The 21941-nt window shown below is 38.0% G+C and overlaps 1 protein-coding gene across 7 annotated transcripts in view; it reads right to left on the reverse strand.

Moving 5' to 3' along the window:
- CARMIL1 (capping protein regulator and myosin 1 linker 1) overlaps window positions 1–21941 on the reverse strand; it is a 192670-nt gene that overhangs the window by 62116 nt on the left and 108613 nt on the right. For 4 of the 7 annotated variants that reach the window (XM_015617093.2, XM_015617089.2, XM_015617091.2 and 1 more), the window contains 10 exons: window positions 20144–20247; window positions 18115–18192; window positions 17923–17999; window positions 16902–17006; window positions 12070–12139; window positions 10030–10041; window positions 7739–7820; window positions 5899–5998; window positions 5757–5811; window positions 351–523 (listed from right to left, as the gene is read on the reverse strand). In XM_015617093.2, the coding sequence (XP_015472579.1) occupies window positions 351–523; window positions 5757–5811; window positions 5899–5998; window positions 7739–7820; window positions 10030–10041; window positions 12070–12139; window positions 16902–17006; window positions 17923–17999; window positions 18115–18192; window positions 20144–20247 (856 nt within the window). The remainder of the gene's footprint in view (window positions 1–350; window positions 524–5756; window positions 5812–5898; window positions 5999–7738; window positions 7821–10029; window positions 10042–12069; window positions 12140–16901; window positions 17007–17922; window positions 18000–18114; window positions 18193–20143; window positions 20248–21941) is intronic. The other 3 variants (XM_015617094.2, XM_015617092.2, XM_015617090.2) reach the window with 1 other exon arrangement.

Genomic DNA, 21941 nt, shown 5'->3' on the forward strand with positions numbered 1-21941 from the left:
CTAGCTTTGAAAAGAAGGTTGGATTTAATTAATAGAGAGCTCCATAACAGCGTAATTCTTTTCTGTCACTACAGAAATTTAAAGATCTTTTGATTCCAACAAGAGGCCTTTCTGTTCAAATGTAGAAATTTTTCCCCAGTTTCAGTGTTTTTGAAGGGACAACTTGCTTCTCTCGTTTTTCTGTTGTAATTTTCCTTTCTCTTAAGAAAAAGAAGAGAACCCTTCCAAATAAAGACACTCTTAAAGGGCTGTATGTAGAAAGGTTCTGAAGATAAAGAGATTAAGATTAAGCCAACAACTTCAGTGCTATTAAGCGATTCTACTGTTTAGTGCAAATACATTTCCCTTACCTGAGTTTGGTGTTTATCTGTAGGGCTTTTGCCAGCATCTTTGCTCCCATATCTCCCATGGCATTTCCACTAATATCCACTTTTGTGAGAGAAGTATTGCTGCCCAAGGCATTAATAATGATGGTGACCTCAGTCTTCAGCTTGGAATCTGCGAGGGACAGTGACTGAAGAGGCTGTGGATCATAGAAAAGGCACTGGTAACAGAAACTGATAGTGCACTCGTTCCTCAAAGACCAACTCAATCAAGTTACAAGTTTCCCAGACTTTTGGGGACAGCAGTGAACATCAAAGAATTATTTCTGTGTTTGCTGCAGATCCTACAACACATGATAAATTGGGAGTCAATAACTTACAGCACAGGTGTCAAACACATGAACACAAGCAGACTGAGCTGTAACACCTTGCAAAAAAATTATTTTCAAGTGGCAGTGCCTCCAACTTCCTGAGTCCTACTAAGTACAGAATACAGTGTAAACCTCAAAAAAGGCACAATAACAACAACCAGCTTCACAAGACAACTTCCAGTGGGTTTTGCTTAACCACCATTTACATTTTCAGGGAGAAGTAAAAGTATCTACCACTCCCCTTCTCTCCCTCAGGAGAGATTTGCTCAAGGACAAATTACAGTACAAGGCATTGCTAAAACATAAACAGTTTCCTTTAAGTGTTTTATTATTGTTACTTCAACTTCAGGAATGATTTTGCATATCTGTTCCTTCAACAAAGGAAATGGACTTTTGAAGGAAAGATAAAACTGTAGCAGGTCTGAAATTCAAAGCAGTATTGAGTATCTACTACGATAAGTAAGTCAATAAATATTATTAACAATGGTGTTTAGACATCCATAGCCACAATATCTTTCAGTAACTTTATTTTTTTATGCAGCATATTAAACTGAAACTAACTTATTTGGCTCCAGCAAGTCACACTCCAAGCCTTAAAAAAAAACTTTCCTAAAATTCCCATATTTCCTCCACTCTCAGTGCCCCCAACACTCAAGAGCAGTGCTCAAAGAGCAGTTTCAAGAGCAGGAGCTCAAGAACCACAGCCAATCTATCCCCATGCCTTGCATAGACATTACAGCTCCTAGAAGTGTAATTTGCCTTTAGTGATGAATGAGGACTCCACAAAACATTTCCCTTGCTCAAGTGTGAGTCCATACAGAGGAATTCATTGTCATTATGCACCCACTTAGGCACATATTGGATGATGAACCTTCAGAGCCTAAAATCCCCAAATTGCCTGCATAGGAAAATCAACATCTCAGAACAGTGAGCCATTTAGATCCTGAAGTTTAGATTAATAAAAATAAACCAACCAAACTGTGCACACTTTCCAGGGTCCAAGGTGCTTGCATCATACCTGCTATACAATGGGATCCTACCTTCCAGACACCACTGGATTACAGTGATAACCAAAAAACTTGCAACAATAAGAAATGCACTTACTAGTGAGGAAAAGCACAAAAATATGGAGGCACAGCAGGTTTATAATTAAAAAGCCTAACAATAACACAAGCCACATGCTGGTTTTATTTTAAATGGAAGTTATTAAATTACTATGCTAATGCCCTTAATCTGTCTGTTTTTCAATTTTATTGCACGACATGAAGAAGAGTGTAAAGAATTATTAAGAATTTAAAAGCAGTATTAAGAGCTCTTAACAGAAGTCTGAGAAGCCCTTTTGCTGACAGATTCCTGGTAAAGCAGCACCATGCAGCACTAGGAGAAATCAGCAATGAACTTGTGAGTGTGACACTGCTTCTGTTTCTCCTGTGTCACTTTAGAAATGGGCATTGGAGTAACTGAGCTGCAGGTGATCCCTCCCACTTAATTTTTCTAAAACTTCTTGCGTTCCAACACTTTGCCAAAACAGTACATGACTGAAAATGCTTCTGTACTGTGCTCTTTAAGGATTGACAGCTATGCACCATCTAAATATTCCTCAAATTATCTGATCATTACACCAAAAATCTCAAATAAAACAACAAACAACAAACAAAAAAAGGAAACATCAAAACTAAATCCCCCACAAATATGGGCAATTCTCTACGAACACTTACTTCTTTTAACAACTTCATAGTTTTAGATAGACACTGAGAAAACAGAAGTCTAAGGAGCACTTTCAATGTCCCTGCTACAGAAAACTGTAGTGTTACTTTGGCAATACAGAGAAGATGCCTTAACACAACCTTTTTAAGGAAGAGGAATTCTCAAGCTACAAATATACAGTTAGAAACTGTATGATTTTAGTCATGGATTCAGTCATACTTCTGATGGAAAAAACCCCTAAGAATTAAATCAAGCTATATTTGTTTTTCCTAAGAAAAAGAATGTTGTAGAAACCCTCAAAAAGCCATTTCTGGACCAAACACTGAACTAACAGCTAAAGATGCTCATCACTAGAAATTCAATGCACCTATGCAGGAGTGATTGCCACTCTGAGTAACAACACTGTGTACCTGCAGTGCAACATCAATTTTTGCAACAAGAAAAGGAATGGCACAGTAAGAATACATTATAATAGTCTGCACAGTATAGCACATACTTAAATAGAAAAGACATGAAAAGAACACAAAAAATGAATCTAAATGTTACATTCTTGTTTATATAAAACACCTGTGAAGTTCTGCTATGTAGGTTACTACTACTGCTTTTGAATTGTGCAGAATTACGCTTGGATATCGCTGTATTTTAACAGTCACAGAACCAAGCCACTGATTGTTTAAATCATTTTACTCATGACTCACATTAACACAGCAACAGAGCTATTTAAAGTGTGCATAAATACATGAAGAAGCATTTAGAAAGGATTATTTTAGATTAAAGCTTCATGGAAACCTTCAGCTTTCCACGCAGACAATTTGCTGGGCAGTGTGCTCTGGGCAACCCAGGTCTCTCCAACTGCACCTTAACTTTTTAATGTCCTGTGGCAGCAAATGCATGGTATTGGTAGAATGAGGACCACCCCATATAAGATTTAAAACCAAATCGAAATATCTAGAGACTTAAAATAATTTTCCAAGCATTGAGATACAGTTAAGGACAATCCTAGGCAGCTTTCTGCAACACATTTTCCCCACAGTGCTACAGTGTCTGTCCTCAGCTCTTTTGCTGCTAGGAGATGGTTCATGCTGATTTTAGTGCTTGATGAGAGAGAAAAAAACAAGATTCCTTCAGTGAAGAGGATTAGCAAGAGAAAGAACATGAGGAAAGAAGAGGCAGGGCTAGGGTAACCTCAAAAGGGATCATATGCTATATCCCAAATGTTAATGCGTGACATGAAGGAGAGACAGTTATTTTAAGTACCTAAATAAAAGAACTTTTTGGTGAATTATTTCATTATAACACTGTTTGAAAACAGGATGAGAACACATTGTGTAGATCAGGTCAGGAAAACATGGTGGGTAAGAAATACAGGAACACATCTGACCAGTGAATAGTGTAAAAGGCAGAAAGTGGAACAACAAATGATGTCACCCACAGGCTGAAAAGAAAAGGAATGCAAGAAGTGGAAGCCAAGGATACAAAGGAGAGAGAGAGCTGCAGGAATGATACACACAAAATTCAGCAGTTACTTTTTCCTATGACCTGGAAGCTTCCAAAACAGAAGCCAGGAAAGATAAACAGGAGGTTGTAACACTTTATATAGAAATAATACAGTCTAAGTTGGAATTTTTATTCTAAAGAAAAGACAGCATGAAAAGGAGAGTCATGAAATAGGGGAAAATCCCCAACAGTGTGTTTGAGAAGATGATTTGGGTACTGAAAGGACAGAGAGTGTGTTGATGATGTGTTTTAGGATATGGTCTGAGTGAGAAGAAAGGTTCACCTGCAACAGAACAAAGGAATAATGGAAATAGAAAACATACTAAATTACATTCCCTTGTGATTCTGTTTTTCAGGACAGCTGTGAAAGGATAAGCTTGAGAAACAGGGCAGGACAGAGACAAATGCCCACAAAGAAGAAGCAGGTGCTATCTGATTAAATCCTCAGTACAGGATCAAAAGGAAAAGGAGAGAAGAGGAAGGCACTCCTGCAGCAATCCCTTTAGGGTCAGAGAAGAAGGAGGTGGTCACACAGCATAAAACAAAAAGGCTAGTTTGGTACAGGAAGGAACACAGAGTTCCACCAATATGTTATCTAGCACAACCCTACATCTAACTTGTGCAAACAAGGACTTTTATTAAGGTGCCTTCATTTCAGGTGTTACCTCAATTAGAAAGGGTTTTGGTATCTGTATGCACCACTTCACACCAACACTCTGTGTTTTAAAGAATAAAATGTGGAGGAAGGCACAGAGTCAAGAAAACACCAGTACCACTAGTCCCATTTAAGAGGGCAGGGCAGAAAGAGCATAGACAACTAATTTAATAAATCACTTCAAATACAATTAAGAACTAAGAAAAAGGGAACACTGAATATGAGTCTAATGACCTTGCAAGGAAAGAGACATTGGAAATCTTGGTTAAAACTGCCAGAATTCATGCACAGATGGGAGGAGAAGATAGCCAAGCAGTTAACATGGAGAGTGCAAACTTGGAGGTGAGACAATAAAGACAACAGGAAATAGCAGGTGTTCTGACAACTTGAGTCTACAGTCAGCTGTCTCTGGAGAACGAGGAAAGCTTGCTTGGTACTTGCACAAGAAATTAGGGAGTAAGAAAGGACTAAGAGCAGATAAATAAAGATTGACAAGCATGAGATTAACCGAGTATCTTAAGATCTTCTTCTAACCAAAACTAGGATGCCAAGAACAGGTAAGAACACAAATCCAACCACAAAAGTCTTTCAGAAGCACAAAAGAGAACAGAAATTAAGAAAGTGGGCAAGCATCCCAGCAAGTTACCCTGAAAAGGTTTTATGAAATTGCTCCCATGACTAAGAGAAGTAAAAAGCAGCACAGTGCATGGTTTATTTGCATCTTTTGAAGAAGGAAGGAGTTCTGAGAGATACGGCAGTGACCTTGCATTTTGTCAAGGAAAAAAAAAGTTAAAACCCAAGAACAGCTATCAGGAAATAATGCATTCAATACATTTTAAAAAAAAATGTTATGGAGAACACTAACATTGTAATCTCTTATCAGGACACAAAAGTTCTGGAAATTTTGCCAAAAGGGCCATAAATAACTAGGTTACACACATTCAACTATTTAATATTAATATTTTTCAACAATCACAAGTCCTAAGACTATCCTTAGAAAATGTTCACCTACATGCCACAAATTAATCCAAATTACAATCTGAAAAAAAAAACAAAAAACAAAAAACCCTAAAATGTTGGATGTATTTGTTGCAGGGCTGTGACCAAATTTTATGCAGTAAATTAACACAGCGAAGAAAATTAACAGAAATAAACTGTGAAGGTACAAATACACATGATGATAGTAGGCAGAAAGATACTCACTGAATCCTCATCTTGAATCATCTGAACTAAATTATCAAGTACTGGAGTGAGATTTCTGAGGGAAGAAAAGTTAGGAAGATGATGAAATCAGCAGTTTCTCCTAATCCACTCTCTTGTTATTTAAAAGAAAGAAAATCCTTACTTGGATTTCATGTTGTTAAAGTTTTTGCCTAATGCCAAGTGTCTTATCGATCGGTTTTTACTAAGCCAGACTACAAGGGTTGAGAGGTCAGATTCTAGGCCTGTAAAGAATCAGATTAGATTAGGAATTAAAACACATTTTCACAAAAGACCCAGACCAGGGTTAATTATCGATGCTACATTCATTCAAGTAATTGTATCAGTGTACTAATTTCCAAAATGTGTAGAAAAATTTCCATTCTTTTATCTTTAAATCTTTTTCTCATTAGTGCTTCTGCTTTTCTATGAGAATAAACACTTTATCTAAAATAAACCCTTTTAATCTCCATGCTAATCAGCTATTAAAGGCACCTCTCAGAAACACAGAAGAAAATTCAGTCCCTTATGCACAGTCCAATCACCCAAGGGTAGTTCCTCGCACTGTCAGGCAGAGTTTGAAGTTCTTTGGAGAACTCTAAAACAATGCTAATCATTAGTCCTAGTAGAGCTGTGTACTAACAATATTTCTGAGCCTTCAAAATCCAGCAAAAAAGGCTAACATAACAGACTATTAATAAAATTACCTGAAAAACAAGGCAGATTTTATTCTACTCCTGAGCAAAAGAAAAAAAACTTTAGTATTCCCAAGCTATTATGTATTTGAGGAGTCCACTAGCTAGATTACAATTATTCAGAATTCAGATTCACAGCATAATTTAGATTTCAAATATCTATCCTTATTTATAAAAATAAATCTTTTTGCATAACTAAGCTGAATCAGTAGCTCTCAAAGCTTTCTACTTGTCCATCCCACCCTTCTTGGGCATTCTGATGCCTTAAATTTTAGCTTACATACTTTCCAGATTGTGTACTGCCTTAGTGTGTGACTGAACTTCATATAAAGTGTTAGCAAGTTCTCCTCACAGGGTAGTTAGACACAACAATCTTTTTCCAGCCGACAACGTTGCAGCTTCGAGCTCAAAAAGTATAAACAACAGCAAATTGAGGAGAGCAGTCTGGGAGGACGGGACTTCATAACCTGAAGCTGTAATTGGACAATTAACTCCAATATGTAAATGGACCAAAATTTATAAAAGTGTGAAAACTTGTAACTGGTCATCCATCTTTAATCCATCATGGGTGCAGCCTCCTCTGGGCTCTTGTACTGCCCAAGGTGTATCCTTTGAAGGCCTTCTAATAAATACCTACTTTATTCCTTTAACTCTGTCTAGCCTCTCTTCCAGGTAGCCTCTCAAGGCATCAATTCCACTATACTGGGAATCTGAAATACTTCTGCATTTGGCTGATAGAGGGGCAAACACAGCAGGTGAATTTTTCCGGTTCATACATCTACACATTGAATCTGCAAGATGAGAAGCCAGATCATATTCCCAGGAATATCTGTGCTAGGAAGCACAAAGACACCAAAGCAGAAATATACAAAGACTTTTCCAAAGACTCAAGCAGGCCTTTTCTGACCTGAAGCTGTTGGCTCTTTGCTCCAATTTTTTCCCCTCAGCTTCATTCTGTACCAGACCTTTCCCTTTGTTCTTTCATTACACTTCCAATTCTCATTCAGCTTCTAATCCTCTTGTACTTAAGCCAAATTTACTCTGGATATAATATGAGCTTGGTGCCATTATTTTATTCTGCTGTGTTACATTGATCTCAAACAACAAACTTTTGAGGATACAGTTAATCTTTCAACATTTCTTTATAAGAAGTCTTGGTGCGAGAGACTTCCATCACCAACATGGAAAATCATCACAAAGCAAGAGCAACCATCCTTGGTTACACTGGGAGCTGAAACAAAAAGCATTTCTTGACTTGCACGACCCTTCATTCCTCTTCTGTGTACTTACCATTGTCTGAAATATCTAGGCTGGTGATATTGTGTATTTCTGCTATGCATCCTTCCAAGACTTGTGCACCTCCAGATCTTAACTAGAGACAAAACATCATCCATTTTTGCAAACTAGTTATGGTTTCAAGATCACACAGAAGACAGTGGTAGGAGCTTTGTGAATACAGAAGGCACTAGCAGCAGCAAAAACAACAGCAACAGAAGAAGTTATAGACATCAAAATGACAGCCTAGGCACACATTCCTACTGTTCTCGTCCTTACTCTCAGTATTTGCATACAATAGAGAAAAGGGACTCTCCTTTCTCTTGAAACTACCTCTCAGCCTTTAAATCAGGGAAATATCTAAATGGTTAAACACAGAAAATCCTTAGCACTCATGCTGGGCAGTGCACGAAAGATTGGGGTGAGCATTCTCTACATGAACAGCCCAGGACATTTCTAGTGTCTGGTGATCAAAAAAAACACCAAAACAAGCTTAGACCAGCTTATTGGCTTGCAACACTGGCACCCTTGAACTCCACTACAGTCAGGCCTCACAGTGAGCATCTTCTTCCAGCTCTCAGCACAATGCTAAGGTGCTCATTTTAAAGATAAGTGGGGGACATAAAAAAATAAAAATAATAATAAAAAAACCAGTTCAAATTATGCCTCCCTGTCACTGAAAAGAAAATTCAAATATTCCAATTGTAGAACAGCTATAAAAGACCATAAACAAGAGAAAATGGTAATATAGTTATTCTTAAGAAACAGCAATGAAAGAAAAAAATTGCAATGATAACAAATATGCCTGGCTGCAAAGTATCAATTATGATATAATTAATCTGAAATATTACATGACTATAAAAGAAATGTCAGGATTTAATTAAAAAAAACAATGAGATGTTCTAGGAGAAAACATCAACATTAAGAATTAAAGTCAGGAAATCTTAAACACTTATTTACTAATGTTACTGAATTAACACAACTTTTTTTCCAAAGGAACAAAAGCGTTTCCTTATTTTTTGCAGCTATGCACATTAATATAAGGTGTATTTCACTTTATAAACATCCCCCAGTAAAAGACATTAGCTAAAGTGGGAAAAAATTCTATGGAAATTTTATTTTTACATTTTCTGCTTTCATGTCATTTGCTTCAAAAAGAATGGAAAGCTTTTTCAAACTTCTTCAAAGCTTTTTCACCTCCCGTGCATAAAAACTGTTTAATGTTTTACTTAGTTGACTTGGGTAAATATCCTGAATCAACCTGCTGATACTTCTGTGGACCATCAACTTTTATCCATGCTATAAAGAGCCACAAATGCCTTCTAAAAGCATTTTTCAAAAGACTTGATTTGGCACTTTTTTGAAAGTTTGAGGTATGTGATAAGCTAACAAGCAGCTGAATAACTTGACCTGAGCATTTGGAGGATGGTGGACAAAGGTAACACCTAAATCAGAAATCACATCTGGAGTGCAAGAAGTATAGAACATAAGGCATCTGTCCCCCTCTCCATAAATCAAAGCTTGCCTATCCTTCACCTCATCCTCTCAATAAGCAGCCATATTACAGGCTGTATTTGGGCCAGAAGTGCTGCAAATTTAACTCAACTTTATTTTGGTCCAAGCATTTATAGCACTTGCTGTATGAAAGCCAAAATCGTTCAGTTTTGCTTTGTTCTGCTCTCTCAGTGTGACCCACCACAAGACAACCATTTTACACAGAGTGTCACATCTACTATTGCAGAATCTATAGAAGTGGCAGATCATATGTGGAACTGGATTGGCTGTTGGCAGGGTAAAGTTCTATACACTAAAATTATACAAAGAATCCAAATGCTTATGGCTATATATACTTTGAGGGCTGAAGTGGACAATTTTTCAGGAGTAGCTTTCAATCTTGTACCAGATAACTCTACATTCAAAATTTTAAATATATAAACATTTCATAGGCACAAATGGTGATATCTACTTAATCTGAAAGTGATGACAAAAAACTTCACTTTCAGGATCACAATTTGCTGCAACAGTGTTAAAATATTATGAACATAAGTATATATATAAAAGCAGAGATTAACTGAAGTGCTGCTCATCAATGAGGATTGTGATACTGACAAAAAGACCCTCTTCAACACTTCTATATGACATACTTCTGAGACTACAAAGAAAAGCTCTTATTCAGAAAATGAAGAATAACCCTTCTACAATTAAAAATGCCAAGTGTGTTCAAAGCTATGAGGTACCAATATGGGAAGGGCAAACAAAGCTGCTAACTGATTTAACAATTAAGGTAAAGCATGGAGGGTACTTACACAGTGACCAAGCTAAGGGAAGCAGAAGGGAAAAGAGTGAAATACATCAGTGCTGAGCAGGTAGAAATAAAAATGTAATTTTCATAGTAAAAATAATTGAAAAACAAAACCAAAAACAACCAAACAAGCAATAGAAAATGATTAAGCTTAGAGATAATATACCAGAAAATTATGGGAGCAAATGAAAAATGGTGGGAGAGGGAAGGAACACAGATTTATCCTTCCATACTTGAGTACAGCTTGCCTGATGTAGGAAAGAAGAGGGCAAAGCTGAAGCATCAGCTTTATAGCCCCCTAGCAGAGTGTGCTTGCAGGAACTGGGAGTAGTGGTGACTGGCTCCAAGCTTCCCACCGCTCTCTTTCTGAGATCCCAGAGGGTCAGGGAGAGGTGGAGCAGGATCCTGAGGTGCTGGGCTCGTTGAGAGCACTCCCAGCTGCTGGCACATCAACTTCCCTGCTGGTGGAAGCATAACTTCTTTCCAAAGCACATGAGAATGGATAAAGCTCAGTGATGGGAGAAAAAATGTTAAGGGAATGATCTAAGGAAGCGCTGTCAATTTGGAGGGACCAGCTACAGGAATGCAACACTGAGTTGGGCAGGGTTCGTTCCTTTCTGCCACGAGAGTCAGCCATGACCACATGTGCTTTGGTGTCCAATAAATCTCACTGCCCCTTGAAGGGCTCTTTCAAACCCCATCCTGGGTGTAATTTCATGGAAGAGTAATATTTTCTCTCCTGTCAGCCCTTGTTGATTTACATGCTAATTTATACTCTCATTACTTATATTTGTGTTTTATTGATTTATTCATTTAAGGCTATGATCACAGGACTTAATTTTTATCACATTAATTACTCTTCCCTTTTCCTTCCTTCCTCTGAAAGATAAATTATCATCTGTCTGATCCCTCTACTCAGAAGTCAGAAGCATACGTGCTTGTCTTGAAAGCTTTTGTATTTGCAATTTACATGTAGTGATCTTCAAAGCAGTATTTTTCAAAAAGTCTAAAATATCAAAAACTATGATATGCATTCACAATTATTTGGTTTTTTCCTTCATAAAGAAATCTGTGCACATTTCAAAAGCAATTGACCGCGAACCTAAAGGCAAGGATTACTGCACTTCAACATGGCTGTCAATATTGCATGTTTTCTACTTAAAGGGAAACCACTGTATTTGCAGGCACTTCTAGAACAGCTAATACTCAGATGGCCTTGGAAATATCTAACAAATGGGAGGCTTTCTTTGCAGCTTAAAAAACGGGGAAGTCAGAGAAGGCCTGAGCCCAAACTGGTTCATGATGGTTTTGGCAAGAGTCCACCACACAGCTCTCTATAAAATGACTTTGCCTCAAGTATCTCCCCAGGGCTGTGTCTGATCTTTTCTCATTCTGTTATAACCACACAGGAATCACCCACCCTGCAAGAGTATGGGCAACCCTGGGAAAAAGGAGTGCACAGCAAAGCAAGAGCAAACAAGGCAAACAAGTTGCCACAATTGTTCTTACTTATTCTTGAGGCCACTTTTACACTGCTTCTTATGTTAGTAACTTCTACCAAAGTTCCTTATTGGCTTGAATTGATTACTTGATCAGGAAAACGGAATCTCTGCCAAGGTTAAAAAGCAAACCTGCAGAAGAGAAGGCATGTCTTTGGTTCTGAAGGAAGACAATGGAACCACAGACATGCCTTCAGGGCATGCAGCTTCCTTTGAGCTGTTCAAATTTAGGCACCTTGGAAAATCCTGCTGCTAATCACACCACCAGAGAGCAGAAGCTACCAAGCATCCAACAGGCTGGCTCAGTGTGTAGTACAGCTGCACTGCAAGGAGGCTTTTGTTAATCAGGTGCTTTGAACCTCTTTGCTCCTTAATTTAGGATGCTGTAAAACACATCCTGACTTTTACCATAACTGTTTCTCTGAGTTCCACCTTTCCCAGAACTTTTGACTACAGAGGAAGAATATCTCACCCAGTGGATTTCACAGGACCTCTAAAACCTAGTCATTGCATATTTTGAAAACATCCTGATAAATATTCCTTACCTCACAGCTACTGAGGTCTAAAGACACCTCCTTCAGATTGTGATTGCAAGCCAGGCCTAATAAAAGCGCTCTGAAAAAGATCAATTTTAGAACCATTTTAAAAAAATAAAGGGCAGCTTTACACCATCATCTAAGTGATCACAGGTTAATACACCTATAATGCAAAGACTCATTTCAAAGCAACACCAGCTGAGCAGTTATTTCCTAAATGACAATGGCAGCACAAGCATGCCACACTCAGAACACTCCAGGAGCTTCAAAAACTGCAGGGATGCAAGGCTAATGAAGAAACTCTAAAGCACCATCAGCATCTAATAACATCCATCAGAGATGCATTTTCTTCAACATTTGCTTTCAAAGAGTACCAAATGATTATAAATGGAGTGTTCTGTCATACAACCATACAAACTCTCCGATTTTCCAAAAATTCAGGAAAAAATTAGGTTTTTAAAATAGACAAGATGCCATGCAGCCATCCATCTCAATCAGGCACAACGCCTGTGACACTCAAAGGCTGGAGCATGTTCCAATATCACAAAATTCTCCACTTCCACAACCCAACAAGTATTTACAGATTTTTAAATTATGTTCCTATGCAATGGTATCCTTTGCCTTTAGGAAGATTGGCAGACACATGAAGTAAAGACTAATTACGGTTTTCATAAATCCACTTTTAAAGTCTTACAGAAGTTTGTTTTCACATCTAAAAGTTAGTGTTAATATCACACTTATATTAATACTGTCAAATCAGAAAGCACAACAGTATGTGTAATAGAGAAGGAACAAACAAAATCTGCGTATTCCTTATAATATCTTCAGAATAAATGCAGCTTTGAATTAATAATTCAACAGAGAAACAGGAGGACTTCCTTCTCCAACTTCATTTCAGCCAAAAGCAGCTAACCAAGTGACTGATGCATGGAGATAAAAACCAACCTCTTCTGATGAGCCATTTGTCTACACACTTGCTATGCAAGTAGTGTGTCAAAGCTACATTTGAAACGTGTGTGCCTTGGGCAGGCTTTAAATTTGAATCTATTTATATCTTCTGTCCTGCAGGTATAATCAGATCTTCCCTATTAACAAAGGCAAATGTCTTGTGCTTATTTACTTAAGCTATTAATATACAGCGAGGGGGAGAGAGGGCAGTGAAAGTTCTGCAACAGTTCTCACAAATTTTTACATGATCTTGTCTATCTCTCTTACCCAGACATGTTTTTTATTCAGTCAGTCTGGCTGATGCTAAGTTTGCAAAGAGCTTCCTGAACATTTCCAGGACATAAAAAAAAAATACAATACAAGCTTAAAAACATGCAGATTAAAAAAAAAGAGACAGTGAAACCCATTTTTTTCCCTAATCTCTTCCCTATAAATTCACCCTAAGAAAATCCCCTTATTTCTCAATTCTTTGTCATGAAAAAATCACCAGCCTTCACAGGGCCTGAAGCCAGACATATTATGCTTACACTTGGCCAGTATGTTTAAATCACACACATGGCAACACATGGAGAGGTCTTATCAACTGTGCATGATGCAGAATGCAAGAATTGGCCTTGTAATAAGCATTTGCATTAAAAGCATATCAGAAACTTGCTACTGCACTGACAGATCAAAATACAATTTTTGGCAATGTCTGTAAAATTTAACAAAAATGCCAACTTACACTTCAACAAGGACAAGAGTACTAACTGCCTCCATCAAAAAATGGTGAAAAAACGAGCGAGCTGGAATGGAATATCAACTGTATTACCTATGTATAAGGTATACCCCTCTCCTCACCCACCACATGGCATCCTCATAGTACAGCTTTATCAGCAAACCTATTCCCTGGAAAGGCTTGATTTACACTGTCCAAGCAAGTTCATGTCCTTCACAGACTGCACTGATTAACCAACACCTTTAAATTCACTGAGTTAGCACATGCAATTAAACATACCACAACTGTAGAGCTAAAGGAAGCCTATAAAGAAATCAAATAACAATTAATTAGGGGAACTTGGAACTCAGGATGTCAGGTTTTATCTCTTTTTTCTCTAGGCAAGATTGATCTTGAATCCCAGATTCAACTTGGTGACCTCTGGTTCATGGGCACAAACCAGGAACTTCTCCTTTGTCACTGGACAGCTCCACCTCCAAAAGCTTTTTGACATATGCTGATGAAGGAAGCTGGGAAAGTGCTATTATGATATACCATAGTTTTTGAATTTTTCCTTCCTGGAGCCATCTCTCATGTGCTTTTGAAGTCTTGGCAATTACAAATAAGTCTGACTGAAAAGAAGTGTTTCTATCTTGTGTTTAACCAACGCTGTGATCTTGATGGTTCTGGAGAAGTTTCGTCATTTCTTGCAGTTAACAAAAGGCTAAGCAGCTGTCCCACAATACACATCCTCAGTCCTTTTAACACCAGATTAACTTCCACGGGACATTTTTGAAGTGGATTAGTCAAGCCATGTAGGGTTTGAGAGGTAAAGCAAGGTGTCCTGCAGATCATAGTCCTCTGTAGTATTGTGACACAAGTCAGCTCAAACTGAATGAAAAATTTAGGTCAGAGAAAAAGCATCACAGAAATTACCAAAAAGTATTAACAGCTTCTGTCCTACCTCCTAGGCAGAGGTGAATGCTGTCACCAGAACAAAAGCAGTCCATGCCGAAACACCAGACAGCTGAGATTGGCATGGACACTCTGAGACCATTCACATCCAGCTGGATTTTGCAAAGATGCCCCTCCCTGGACCTTTCTGTGCTAGTGGAAGAGCTTTCTGTTCTCAGCTCATCCTACTCTCCCCATCACTGCCTCTTTACTTCCACCAACATCAGTCAGGCAAGTAACTCCCTCCAACCCAATTCAATCAAATTGAGCCAGATTTTCTTAAACATTATCAGAAGCAGTTTTTTGCTAATGCATATTTTGACTGAAAAGGATAAGGAAGATACCAATTGCTGCCCAGCTGGCAGGCAAAGGGTTACAAGTTTTTGGGATATTAGTGTAGTAACACCTTTCATGAGCACAGGCAACTGTACAGCTCTCACCTGCTAAAATTCCTCATACCATAAGAGATACTCAACATGACAAGAAGAGAACCTTAATGAACCTTAATGTTTGGGGCTTCTCACCTTTCCTAATCTCTGGGGATACATTCAATGTCCCAGAGTGTTCTCTTTTTCCTGTCAAACCAATACTTCTTCTGTATTGGCCACAATCATCCTTGTTCTTCTTCGCTGCTTGCCCTTCACCATAGGATCAACAGCTCTAATCAGAATCAATCGTGTTTCAAAAAAATCGCCCTCTGTTTGAAAGCACATCTAATACTTCTAAACACTTCCTAATACTGGCAAAGTCTGAGTAAGCAGAAAACAACCAAGAGCTTCCCATAGAACAAAGTGAAAGATCAGAGCTAAAATGGCTCCTGCACTTGAATATGGATTTTAATCTAGCACATGTAACTTAAGAATCAGGCTCTTCTTGGAGGTGCCAAGCAACATGACAAGAGGCCACGGGCAGAAACTGATGTTCCACCTGAGCATGAATAACTTTACTCTGCAGGTGAGCCTGCACTGGAACAGGCTGCTCAGAGATGTTGTGGAGTCTTCCCCACTGGAGATATTCAAGAATCATATGGACACAATCCTGTGCCACGTTCTGTAGGATGGCCCTACTTGAGCAGGGAGGCTGGACCAAATGACCCACTGCGGTTCCTCCCAACCTGACCCATTCTGTGTTTCTGTGATATTCTACTGCCCTTTTCAATACTGAATTGCATTAAGAAAAAATACACCAAAACTACATACACTACTCTTTCTGCTGTTGCACTTGCCACTCTTCCCTCCCTTAGCTTCATCCAGCCTTCCCCCTCCCATTCTCACTACCTTTACAGCCCACATCTTCAATTTTGCCATCAACTCCTATCCATTAGACACTCCCCATTCCCCTTCCCTGTTCTCCCTCAGGAGGCAGGCTTCCAGCCACACAAGGCTACATCCATGCACCTATATCCATATTAGGACTGCAAAATAGGTACTGAACGTCTCTAGGTGTCTGCTACGGATAAGGTGATGGACATCTTAACATGTAGTAGTTAGGAAGATGACACTTTGGAAAGAGCCCTTTCTTTAATTAAGCCAAATAAACACCAGTATTCTGCCAGAATTACAGAATGGTCTATCTAGACTAGGTATCTATCTAGGTGTTTCCTGACTTTAAAACACACTTTTAAATTTCATGTCTGAATATCTCAACACAGTTCAAATCCACACACATCACAAAAAGAGTGACAGTGCTTCACAATTTCCCTCAGCCTGCAGAACCTGTTAGTCACAAGTTGGGCGACATAAAACAAAGAGACTCATTTCACTTAGCATTCCTGGAAACAGCTGCCATTGTCTCCTCCCTCGAAAGGAGAACATAGCTCTGTGCAATATGTTTCTCCTCCCAAACACTGCAACAGGTTCCATTTCATTATGGCTGTTCCAACAATGCAGTCCCCAAAGGAATGGCACTCACACAAGCCTATAATCCCATTTCACTGTGGAGCAGTTTTGTTTGTAAGCCACAAAGAAAGAAACATATCCACAAAAAAATGCTGACAGAAGCTAAACAACTGTGACATTCCCAGAGCAAAAAATATGATTAATAGTCTCAACTGTGAGATGGAAAGAACATTTTATGAATGTGTGACCATCACAAAATTCACTCTTCTAATATCAATAATGTACAACGGGGGAAAAAAAAAGCAGAAAGCAAAATTCTTTCCCTTTCCTTTTTAATATGAGGCACTTGGATAACAATGCAAACTAGGTTTTAGGCACAGGAGAAAATGAAATTAAATTCTTACTTTAGAGGCTCAGGAGGGAGTTTAGTTCCTGAAAGGTTAATCTGCATCAAAGCAAGTGAGCTGCTGAAAAACTGTTTGAAGGAGGGAGGGACTTCTTTTCCTTTTCTGTAAGCAAACAAATTCATTAAGAAGTAGCATTTAGACACTCCTCATTCCAATAAATAGTGAATGCAAGCCATTAGAAATGTAATGATCTTTTACAGTTTAATTGCTCTACCTTAGGCAGTTCTGTAATCAGTGGCTCTCAATTAACTTAGAATTATAATGTCATCAAAATGTTGATTCAACAAACAATCCTCACAACTGCTGCACAGAAGACATTACTATCTACCTCCTGTCTGGTGAACTACAAAGAATGATCATTTAAGTCTGGTTAACAGTGAACATACATCTCACAAGCAGAAGATCAAAAAGGACATGAACAAAACCCTGAAATTGCTTTTTCACCACTAGAAATAATTACTCAATGCTAGAATACATTAGCATCAATTAGGTGTCATCTCTGATAAGGACCCAAAGCTTCAATATGAAGAAAATGGAAGCTAGTATTTCCTACAATGCACGTACTCTAAAAAGTAAACGTTCAATATCAAAGACTTGAAAAGGCAGTTCCTCCCAGAAGAAGACAAAACAAGAAAAAAAAAAACATTGTAACTGTCATGAAATCATGAAAAATACGAACTTTAAAGATCATATATAAAGAGGAATCAAGTCAGACTTCAAAGCCTGATGCTATGCCCTTTAGAGACAAAAGATATATATAGACTTTCTGCTGCATCAGTATCACACAAACACATATTAGACAAGGTAGCTTACTTTACAGACCTTTAGCAAAGAGCAGAAAGGGAAAGAAAATATTTTGCTTGGAATAAACAGTACCTATTTCATCGAGCACTAAGGCTTCTAAGGCTTTATTAAAGAAGTCTAAGATTTATTCTTGAAAAGAAGGGTGAGACATGGGTGCACAGAATTATAAACCAAAATACTGCAGGAGCTGAGGGTAATGACATTTAAACTGTACCTGTGAGAAAACAGAGTCCTTGAGAGGCTAAGGACAGCTAGATGCTGAAGACATCCACGAAGGAGGGCTCCACACACCTGGTTCAAAATAAGGGCAAATCATTTTACTTTATATTAACTCAAAAAACTACCTAGGGATAGATAGTGAGGAATGTTTCCTCAGTATTGAAATAGCCACAAAATTGGTCTTTACCATATCTAGCGCACATTCCGTGTTGGATAAATCCAGGTGAACAAGGGCATTTGGCTGGGCCAAAAAATTGTACAGGCTCTATAATTATTGGACAGAAAGAATTACAGATATTAATTTTTATATTATGACAACATGTAACTGGATCACTACCTGTCATTGCATTTTAGGCTTTTACTATAAAATCACCTGAAACTTCACCTAATCATTACAACCTGTTTTAATTTTGCAGGCTATCATTTTTTTTTTAAAATGATGGGAAAATGGAGCTCAGACTACACTTACCCAACATTTCTCTTAAAGCACAGGTCTCGAGTTATTGCATTAAACTTTCACAGCAGATGATAACTAATTAAGATGATAATTAAACAAAGATTTGTGATGTCACTCAGACTGCTGTAACATTTCAGAAAGGCTAATTGGTTCGTAAGTTAAAACCAGACCCTTTAAGCATGAAGGAAGCAACTAATTTGCACCTGAAGTCCATGGTTAGTTATTAATATCAGCTGAACATTACAGGTTTAAGGGAGAATACAGAACAGGTAACAAGATTTTAACGTTGATAGCTTCAGTACTGTATAGAATATCTCATGTAAATGTTAACATATGTAAAACTTCTTACTATACAGTTTCATTTTGGGCTCTTTTTAGTCTCAGAGAGCAACATAGAAAGATAAAAGTGTGACCTAATTCACAGAAAAGTGGGAAGCGCAACTCCACATGAAATTCAGCCAAACAGTGCACGCTTAACATTTCTAAAAGAGATCCATCTTCCCAAAAATTAGGTCATTTAGCCCCTATACCTACAATAAAAGACAGGGCCCCACTTTAAAAATTACCATGCTTTCCTAGGGTTTATTTTAATTGCTAAATTACAGGATTTCCTTGCTCCTGTTAGAAAACTGATTCCACAGATTAAGAGGCCTCGGTATTAATGATCTTTATCTTTGAACCATCCCTCTGACAGGCTAAGAAAAGCTCCACTTTGTGCATTTGTTTCTTAAACTATTGTAGGTAGACCTTAGATTTTTTAAAACACTGCCTGCCAAAGATTTATTTATTACATTTTATTTTACCTTTCATTTTTACATTCCTTACTGTGTTATTCTCTCAGAGAATAACTGGATAATGGATTACCACTGTGTGTCTTTACTTACATTTAACTATTAATTTGCTACCTTTAAAACCCCGTTGTCCCACTGACCCTTTCACCTCATGTCTGAAAAGGCTAGTTCTCTGAATATGCTGATGAGTCTGCAAGGAAGATGTGTGAAAAAGCCATAAAGTCATATCTGACTGCATTTTAAGTGATAAGATTAGTTGACCATAGTTTTGCATCTTCTAGATGTTCAATACTTAGAATTCAAAACCTGACAGCTACATGCTCATAACCTTTGATGTGAAAGAGAAATGCAAATGTAACAGTCAAAAAGTGAATATATACAAATTGAGTAGTAAGTGGATCTTTTTATGGAGGAAATAGAACTCCACCTTCACGGCAGTTGACAAACTGAACAAAGGAGTCAAAAAAAATAATTACATTCTTCAAAGAACCATAGGTTTCAACAGCACGTGTCAAGGAGGTGCACAAATTTATTTATACAAACAAAATTATTGAAAAACATAAATTAATTCTTCACAAGTAAAAAGAAATAATTTGCTTCCAATAAAATATTTGTAATACTCTTATCATTATAAAGATGATGAGAGCTTTTTAATGGCATTTTGTCACTTTCAAACAGAACACAGAAAGGATGGTAAGTCCACTGGAAAGAAACTGGTACCCTTGCACTTTTCTCATGTATCAGTACAAGCCAAAGACTAAAGGCATAAACCAAAATTATGTGGATTTTTTTTTTAGTTATGTGGTATAGAGTTCTCTAACTTTATAACGAAGAGTAGAAATAAAATTGTTATTTTCTATCCCTCCTAAAACTGTACAGAAGTAAAGGCCAAAAAGGTTTTTGCCTTTCCCTCAACCACTAATGAAAACACCCATCCATTATCTCCCCAGGGAGAGCAAAGTGCTTACTGAGAGATCATCTCCGCGGAGCGCGTTCCCTGAGAGGTCAAGATAGATGAGCGTGCTGGCGATCAGCGAGTTGGCACTCAGTGACTGGGAAAGGCTGTTCACCCCTGCCAAAAAAAAGGTCACAACCCAGCTGAAACAACTCCACATAAAACTGGCCCACAGCCCGCAAGAGCACAATTTCAGTGAATGCAGACACACACACAAATGTTTAATGACTTCCTACTGCCATCACTGTAGTGCAGCTGAGGAATACAGATCACCAGGCAGATATGAGACCTCTCCCTGACACAGCATGCCCAGTTGCACCTGGACCACTCTCTCCCAACTCCCCTGATGCAGCCAAGGTGTATTATACATCCCAGATCCAGGATGCATCCAGATCCATTTTCAAACAGATTTTAAAAACAGTTTACTCCATAATTTTAAGACAGTGTCTTCCTACAAACAATAGTATTTAGATAAAACTATTTGTGGAAGTAGATAAAAGCATTTGTGGAAGACCAAGTACATTAACAATTATAATTGCCAGAACTTCAAAAGCAGCTGACGAGACCTAGAAATTAAAAATATTTCAATTAATGTATCTGTCTGCAATTTCATAAAAATAGTTAATTAAAAGCACCAAGAGATGCATAAAGACTCTCAGTTGCTTATCAGAACAAACACATATTTTTCACATTAAAATTAAAAAGCTCACATTGGGAAAAAGCCAGTCAGAGCTTTCTTCCACTGAAACTTTTCTGTTTTTCAGAATACAAATTAGGACATGGCTATTTCTGATTCCTTCAAATCTAACTTTCATCTGAGGGCTCTACAGCTTATCATCAACTTCTCAATTTATCGTAGATGGTGTCTGTTGCCTTTCAAGCACTACATGTGTGTGGTTCTTACATGCATAAGCATCACTGTGTCCTTTAGTTGATGCAGCAGCTTTTTTCTAAGTGCCCAGCCAAAGCTACAAAGAAGGTAAGTGATCTATTGCACAACACTCAACAGCTTCTCAAAGCTGGTCAGTGAAACTGGATGGGCATTCAATGGATGACACATGTCCAGTTTTCATTTAAAAACTATTATGAAACTGATTTGCCAGTGAGGATGTGGAAGAAACAGCTAGCAAGCTACTGGGGACAAAAATACCTACGTCAGTGCTTTAATTTTCTGAGCTTTCAAATATTAAAGAAAGTCTCCAGTATTAGTAGTATGGCTTCTGGTTTCAAGAGGCTTTTGAAACTGGAAAGTATCAAAGTAAAGCAACAGCTTTGTCAAGCCTCAAATCTTTTCTGCTTAGTGTCATTTTTCTTTTAGCTTGAGATGGTGTTGTTGAATCTACACCCTACTGCTAAAGCTAAACTGCAAACTAATACTTTGTGAAACTTTGTAAGATCTTAAAGCTCCATTTAAATGCTTGACATTACAGCTTTGGATTCACTTTAGTGAGCCTTCTCAACAACATTCACAAGCAACAAGAAGAAGGAACAAATGCAATTTTGCCTTGGTTGCTCAATGGTACCTAGTTATCAGCTGGGATTCCAGCTGGGTTAAACTATCAACAATTTAGCATGTACAACCAAGAACCAATTCTGGGAATTCAGAAGCAGCATCTGAGTTTGAGGGAGAAGAAGAGCTAGCAAATAATTCATAATGTTGCTGCTTGTTTCATGCTTAAAAGGGATCAACTGCTCAAAATCATCCACAGCAGTCAAGGTAAACAATGTGAATGAGGGATTTTTTGAATTAGCCTCTGGCTTGGGCTCAGAAAAGCAAGCTTGATCTTTGAAAGAGTATACGAGAATTTTCC

Source organism: Parus major, chromosome 2 (genome assembly GCF_001522545.3).
Source record: "Parus major isolate Abel chromosome 2, Parus_major1.1, whole genome shotgun sequence".
NCBI lineage: Eukaryota > Metazoa > Chordata > Aves > Passeriformes > Paridae > Parus > Parus major.